The 7866-nt window shown below is 38.1% G+C and overlaps 1 protein-coding gene across 1 annotated transcript; it reads left to right on the top strand.

The window, feature by feature from the left end:
• Positions 1–289: 289 nt before the first annotated feature.
• On the top strand, positions 290–6358 carry LOC118443085 (zinc finger protein Noc). The gene is made up of 2 exons (XM_035869560.2): positions 290–859; positions 3988–6358. The coding sequence occupies exons 1-2, from the start codon at positions 797–799 to the stop codon at positions 5590–5592; spliced, it is 1668 nt and encodes a 555-aa protein (XP_035725453.1). The 5' UTR covers positions 290–796; the 3' UTR covers positions 5593–6358.
• Positions 6359–7866: the final 1508 nt, after the last annotated feature.

Genomic DNA, 7866 nt, shown 5'->3' with positions numbered 1-7866 from the left:
CTGTCGAAAGGCGTAATGTTACTACCCAAAAGTGATGCTTATCGTAGAAAAAAGTGTGGAAAAATGAGGGGAAAAAAAAAAGGAAAAAAAAACGAGAAAACAAGAAAACAAGAAGAAAGAAAGGAAAAAAGAAAACAAAAAAAAAAAGGTGATAGGTCGCGTCGGTGGGTGTTGAAAACGTCGGTCAAAGTCACACGTCACATCTCGCATTTCGTCTCGCTACTCGTCTCGCGTCCCGTCGCTTCCGATCACTCCGAGCCTGGCCGTTCGTCCTTTCGCACGTTCATGCCACGATCCTGGGGGATTTGGTTGACGACGAAGAGGAGCAGGACGAAAAGAAGGAGTAATATGGTGGGGATAGTGGGATTGTAGGAAGAGAACGTAGGGTAGAGGTGGGACGGAGGAACGGAGAGTTCGAAGCGCACGAGCGCTTCAGTCGCCGCTGTAACCTCCGAACTAAAAGGACGTGCGTGCGCGTACCATCCGGCTTTCTTGCCTTCGCTTCTCGTTCGATTCGATGTCGCTGATCGCACAACAATCTAATTTTCTCGCCTACGGAACCCTACAGGGACCTCGAGGCCCTTCGAAAAGTGTACTGAAAAGAGTTATTATTAGTGAAAAGATTAGAAAGAAGAGCTCGAACGGTGTAGGAGCTCGGCCAAGTGAATATATAAATAAAGAGCGATTTCGTTCGCCGGATTCTACTTTGGGATTTCTACTTTGAAGAAACGATTTATAAAGAAAAGAGAAGAATAAGAGCGGACAAGAAAGCGAGCGCTCTTAAGCGCTCTTTAAGATGCTGGCTTCCAACACGAATCAGTACCTATGTCCGGATTATTTAACTCCTCTACCAACTACGGTTAGTATAGTCACTCGATGTCATTCTAATTTCTTTTTTTCTTGTTTTCTTCTTTTTTTTTTCTTTTTGTTTTATTTCATAAGACAAAAATATTATTTTAATGAAAAAAGAAGAGAGAGAGAGAGAGAGAGAGAGAGAGTAAGAGTGCAATCGTGATAACGTGATAACGTGATTTTTTTTCTTTTTATTTTCGAAGAAATATCTAAAAATTTATGTAAGGGCTATTGCGTTAAATATTTTATAGTTCTCTCTTTTTTTATCTTTCTCTAATTCTCTCTCTCTCTCTCTCTCTCTCTCTCTCTCTATCTATCTTTTCCATTGGTCTCCCTCCCCCCTCTCTTTTTACACGTCGCTTTTGTGTCGAGCTGTCGATGGTGTGACCGCGGAGCGTTGCTAATAAACAATAACATTCAAATCGAAAGACCGTTTCGTAGTTGTCAACAATTGTTCCGTTTCACAGCTTTCAAAGCTTTCGCGCATACCAGTCATAGAACAAAGCATCGGGGAAACTTTCACGTTAATAAATACGTAACGTGGATTTTCAACGTTATTGGAAAATTTTGATACATCGAGTCCTTGAATTACTTCACACAATAATATTCAGGTTATAATAACTTTTAAAAGTAAAAAAAAAAAAAAAAAAAAATATTAAAAATTTTGAAAGTATAAACGATAATAAACAAATATCGCTAATTATTCACTTATACAATTGAAATAATCGCAAAATCATCGTTAAGCTTTCAAAATGCGGTAATCAATTTTATGTAATTCCAAGGAAAAAATGATAATCATTGTTATTCTATAGAATTCTCTTATATCTTTTAAAATGTACGTAGGTGATTATCATGATATAAAAGAAAAAAAAAAAAAAAAAAAAAAGAAAGAATGATCATCAGTTACAATGAAAAATAGCAAATCACGTAGCTTTCAACGATCTCGTTTCATAATAGTCGTTCTCATTTAGTTAAAGGAACGGAGCCATGTCTCTCTCTCTCTCATATTGCAATAATATTTCGAAAACTCGATTGTCCGTCGGATTGCCAGGAGGACTATTATATAAAATAGCTGATCATTTTTGTTGGACGTATATCTGACAGAATAAAACGAACGATCTCTTCTTCATAATTACAAGTTAACTCTGACAGGGTTAAGAGCTCAAAAATATTAACGTTTAGTTTACCGTTGAGTTTCATGGACGCGATTAATAGATTATAGTCTTTCTACTCGTCGTAAATAGTTTGGCCAAAGTAATTCACGACAGCACCGATACAACAGACGTTGGTGTCGGCGTTGCGCCATTAGCACGAGCAAACTCACGCCTCGCCTCTCTCGACGTGCTTCACCGTGCACGCTGCCGCGCCTCGGCTTTACCACGGACGTTGCATTTTAATTACGCCTACGAGAGGCACATCCGCTGTATATATTGGCCGTTCGACGGATACCGCCAATGTGTGCGCGTTGTAGACCGTTAACAGAAATACCAAGCGTTTCTATCGAAAAAAAAAGAAAAGAAAAAAAATAATAATAATAATAATAATAAAGAAATAGAAAATAAAAATTAAAAATTAATAATAAAAGCGATAAAACAGAAACGATCTTAGATTTAATGATTAATGATGAAAACGAAACAAACAATGTAGTATCGACATAAAATAGAAAACAATTAAATAACAGGTTGAACGTACGAAATGAATATAATTTAACAAGAGGCTTAAAAGAAATGTTTTAATGTAATGAATATTTATTATCAATGATTATAAATATTTATATTTGATAAAACGATAAAAATCGTTAATTCCTTAAGTCAGATTTGTTTTATCAAGAAACAATTTTGCATTCCATAATAACAACAGGATCCTTTTATTTTATTTCATCTTATATTCCATTCCCGTTTAGAAACATTCTATATATTGCTCGTGCCAATCGTAGCATCATTCGAATGGATCAATCTTCCATCCAGAAGATTGTTCTTACTTTACCTCCCTCTCGCCTAAGAGGGCTTCCTCTTCTTCTTTAGGAAAGACGCAAAAGCATCGATATGTCTCCTCTTGTCCTTCTCCTCTTCCTCCTCCTTCTCCTCCTACTACTCCTCCTTCTCCACCTCTTCTTCCTGTGAAACCCCTTTTTCTATTTCTACCTTTTCTATCCGTCATGATGACGGACATAAATCCTTCTCGTTGGCCTCTCCTCGCTCTCTCCCCACCAATCCTCTCTCCTACCGGAACGCGTGACTGATCGCGTACGCTCCGTGACGCGAATGAAAAACGCTTCTCGTAAAGACGGCCACGTCAGTCGCTCGTATTGAAATGCGATTTCCAAAGGGGGAACCTTTGCCTCACGAATAATAAATTAATGAAGAAGCTGGACGACGGTGTAAAGATCTTTATGACGTTCCGTCGACGTTTCCATCGTCTTGAGATTAATGACTCGTCGTTGCTCATAGACAATGATCGAACGGCTAAGAGCTCAAGAGAGAATTATTCTCTTTGTTCTCGACGTTGTCGATCGTATCGCGGAACGATACTTCCGATATGACGATTCTTTTTCGTGGATATCAGTCGTGTGAATGAATGAACTCCGATAAATCAAAAATATTGTATCCGGCTTTAACAACTGCCCAATAAAAGTCGAAAATTTGGCGAGCTTTCGAAAACACGTCGGATCAAAATCCAGAGAACTGTGAGCGATGATTTTTCGTTCAGAGAACATCGCCGAAAGCAACGTTTTACGATGCCTCCGTCGGTCACAACGATGGATCGATCGCCTTTGGCCAAACGCTTTAACGTAAACAAATCACGAACACGCTACGCTCTCGTTTGCCTCATACTTCGCATGGAATCTATAGATTTTTTTAGATATATACATACAGATACGTAACATTTCATTTTATGATATTAGCTATCGCGGCTATAACCCTAACCTAAATCTACCTGTATCGTATGAATTTACAAACATTTCCATTCGATAACATTTTTAACTATCTTTTTTTTTTTCTTTATCCTTCATTTTCATGTTAACACTTTCGTATTTACATGTACATTATGCATAATACATGCTAATATTTGTTAAACACTTTAGTGAAATTTGACGATTACAAAATTTAATCTTCTTCTTTCTCAATATTTTAGCTAGATGCAAAAAAGAGTCCTCTCGCTCTACTCGCACAGACCTGTAGCCAGATCGGAGCGGATCCACCGTCAAGCAGATCTCTATTGAGCAACTCGGATAAATCATCGAAATCCTCAAAATCTAATCGTGATCACTCACGCGAGAGAAGTTCACCATCAAGGCGAACTCCAACGAACGATGTAATTGGTAGATCAAATTCAAAAAATTCTCACGAATCCTTTGGTCGTGAAAAAACCTCCAGTCCGGAAGATCAGCAACGATCGGCGTCCAGTCATTCGACATCCGCTCGTTCCAGAACACCAGGAAATAATAATAACAAAAGATGTTCGAGCAATCAGAGTGCTTCCTCGACCCGTGCAGTGACTCCACAAGGAAGAAAAACAACTACACCGGAAGGTGCCGTATATATTGGCGAAGCAAGTCCAAACGATGGAATCTCAACGAGTTCCTCTACTCGAGGACCTCGCCATGATAGCCCTACAATAAGGCCAAATTCCTACAGCCCTGCCGGAGTATTAGCTATGACGGATCCATCGATCAAGGATCTACCACTCGGTACATTCAAGCTCGGTCTACCTCCTTCGACAAGTTCAGCTTATCACTTAGCCTATGGTGGTTCGCAATTACCAATAGACGTTATGTCAGCTGGTAGCTCGCTATTGTCTCCGCATCAGCACGCACTGAAAAGTGGGCTCATAGGTAACCCAACGAATCCGTATCTGGCTTACAGTAGTCGTTTGAAATCATCGTCCAGCAGTGGAACCGATGCATCGTCCATAGGTCTTTGTCGGGATCCCTATTGCACCGGTTGTCAACTGAACTCTCACCTCTTAGCTGCTGCAGCAGCAGCCGCTATTGCAGCAACTACCGGAACGAGCGTTCCTCAACAAGCGAGCATTCAGGCGAACGGTAAACTCTCAACGAGTCCAATTCCAGCTCCTTCAACAGTTTCTTCTTCTTCGTCTTCTTCTTGCCCATCCGGTTGCGTCCAGTGTGATCATAAATCTGGATCCGGCTCGCCTTACGGCTCCGGAATGTCAACGGCTGCTGCAGCTAGCGTCGCAGCGGCTGCCTACGCCCACGCGCAATTGAGTGCTCTCGCTGCTGCTTCGCAGCTTCCGTATGTCTGCAACTGGATGGCTGGTGACACCGTTTACTGTGGCAAACGCTTTGGCACCTCGGAGGAGCTCCTTCAACATCTCAGAAGCCATACGAATGCTTCCGTTTCGAATTCCGTTAGCACTACCGATCCTTCCAACGCTGCTGCCGCTGCCGTGGCTACTGCAACGGCACTTTCAATGCTCTCACCTCCGCTACCACCACCTCCGCCACATTCTTTAGCCTTACCATCCACGCATCCTTTTTTTTCAAGAACTTATCCTACACCACCGCTCAGTCCACTTGCTACGGCACGTTATCATCCTTACGGGAAACCCGCACCACCAATGATACCTCATTCACTTTCGTCTCTTGCTTTTCCTTTACCTCCAACCCATCCCGCTCATGTATTACCACCTCCATCTCATCCACATCCGCATTACTTCTCACCGTACTCGCTTTACGCCGCACCAAGGCTTGGTGCGGCATCCGGACTTCATCAATGAGGAGAAAAACAGAGCCAGTTATTCTCGAGATTCTGTTTCGACTGATCGAAAGAGCCCCCGACTGTGATTTTTTCTCTACAAAGATGAGCGAGAGAGAAAAAGAGAAAGAGAGAGAGAAAAAGAGAGAGAGAAAGATTGGAAGAGATTACATTTTTGTCTATTAAAGCCCAAAGACGCGATTATGCTTTCTTACCATGTATCTATTAAATTTTTAAATGTGTATGTTTTTCTTGTTCATTCTCTTTATCCCTTGTCTCTTTCTGCTTCTCTCTTTCCTCTTTCTCTCTCTCTCTCTCTCTCTCTCTCTCTCTTTTTCTCTCTCTTACTCTCACCCTCTCTCTCACTCTCTCTCTCTCTTTCTCTCTCTTTTGCTCATACACGACCTTTTCTGTACATTTGTTCATACATATTATCATTGTACGCGTTTCTGCGTATATTAAAGAGATCTACGACGACGTAAAAGAAATACTCATAAATTTCTGTGTCCGTCTATCTTTCGAGAAAAATAGAAATTCATGCGATCACTGGGTATATCGTATATACGTATACATATATATATATATAGGGTATTTACACTTTGGTACAATCGAAAAAGGGTTATACTTACACACAACCTCATATTTACACCTTCGTCTAATATATTTCACTGCAGTTTTTGTTATCGTTAAGTATATAAAAATTGTTTATTGGAAATGATTAGCCATGATATCAATGATATTCATAAATAAAAATATAATAAAAACAAATCTACGGCATAGTCATGTGTAAGTACATTTATATATATATATATATATATATATATATATATATATATATTTATATATATATTTATATATATATATATATATTCGAGAATCTTTAACGAATTGATTTATTTGGAAATGAAACTTTATACAAATAATATCACTCTCTACATTTTCTACTTGTTCTTTTCACATAAATTCATTCGCTCACCCTTCTGACTGTACCAAAATATTTGAAATATCCTATATGTGTATATATATGTATATATATATATATATATATATATATATATATATATACATATATATATACACACATATATATATATGTTTGTGTATACATATCTACATTGTGCCGCATCTATTTTTGCGTAACCAAAGTTTTAGTATATATCGCGTGACGCTTTTAACTTGCGTCTTCGATATTCTATTAACTAAGGAAGAAACGAAGATCGAATGTTAGAAAATATTATCTGTAAATAGATTTATTATTCTAGTATGATAAAATTATAAAACGCGATCGCAGACATTGTGAATGTCGAGATTCTATCGCCTAGACTTTAGTATCTTCGATGGATGTGGTGGGATTTTTGTATTTTTCAAGTTATCGTTGTTCTATGTTATTTGATCTCCCATTGGTACTTTTTAAAATCGAAATACGAGGAACTATTGAGAGAATATAAGTTGTATTTTCTTTTCTATCCTTCCTAAAATTTCCCTGATAATTATTTTCAAGATTGTTAACCACTTTTCAAATTGGTGGCAATTTGAAATATCGTAATACGATTCTTTATAAACTCGTTCTTTCGAGATGACTACAATAAATTCTTGAAAAATATCAAAGGACTTTAAACGTTACAACGTTTTACAATCGCTCGTAAAAGTAAAATCGAAGATATGTCAAAGATTAGGATTGATGCAGCTGACGTGGCTTACAATGGGTGCCTTTGTAACGACCGTTCGTTTTGACACTGCCGTTATCTTTAAAACTTTTATTACAAAATTGAAATACAATCTTTGAAGTCTTTCGTGTCTTAGTAAATGGTAGTAAAACGCGAACCTACTTATCGAGGATAATAAGAGATTATATAAGATAGTATACATTAATACATACATACGTATACACACACACACACACACACACACATATATATATGCGTTAGATAGGAAGAAAAAAGAAAAAGGTAAACGAATTTAAACGCTTGATATAAAGATTTGCTTACGTATTAAAACAAATGCGAATTGAATTAATGCTCTTTGATTCATTAAAATAGCGTTAGCTTATTGATGAATGAGAATATAAGGAGAAAGAATTATTTTCTCTTAGGCGCGCTCGTACGAATATAGTAAGTGAAAAGATACGAAGGAAGGCGTTTTACGATAGGTATATCGGATAAGAAAAAAAAGAAAAAAAAAAGAAAGAAAAAAAAAAGAAAATTTATCGCTGCTCGTGATACGAATCTTGCATGGCATTATATTATTTCTCCCTGTTATATTCCGTTTTCGATTCGATTCGGTTCTGTTCGGTTCG

The sequence above is a fragment of the Vespa mandarinia genome, chromosome 4 (assembly GCF_050613455.1).
Source record: "Vespa mandarinia isolate Hongniang chromosome 4, ASM5061345v1, whole genome shotgun sequence".
Taxonomy (NCBI): Eukaryota; Metazoa; Arthropoda; class Insecta; order Hymenoptera; family Vespidae; genus Vespa; species Vespa mandarinia.
The sequence above is the reverse complement of the archived record's forward strand: the minus strand, read 5'-3'. Positions and strand labels throughout refer to the sequence as shown.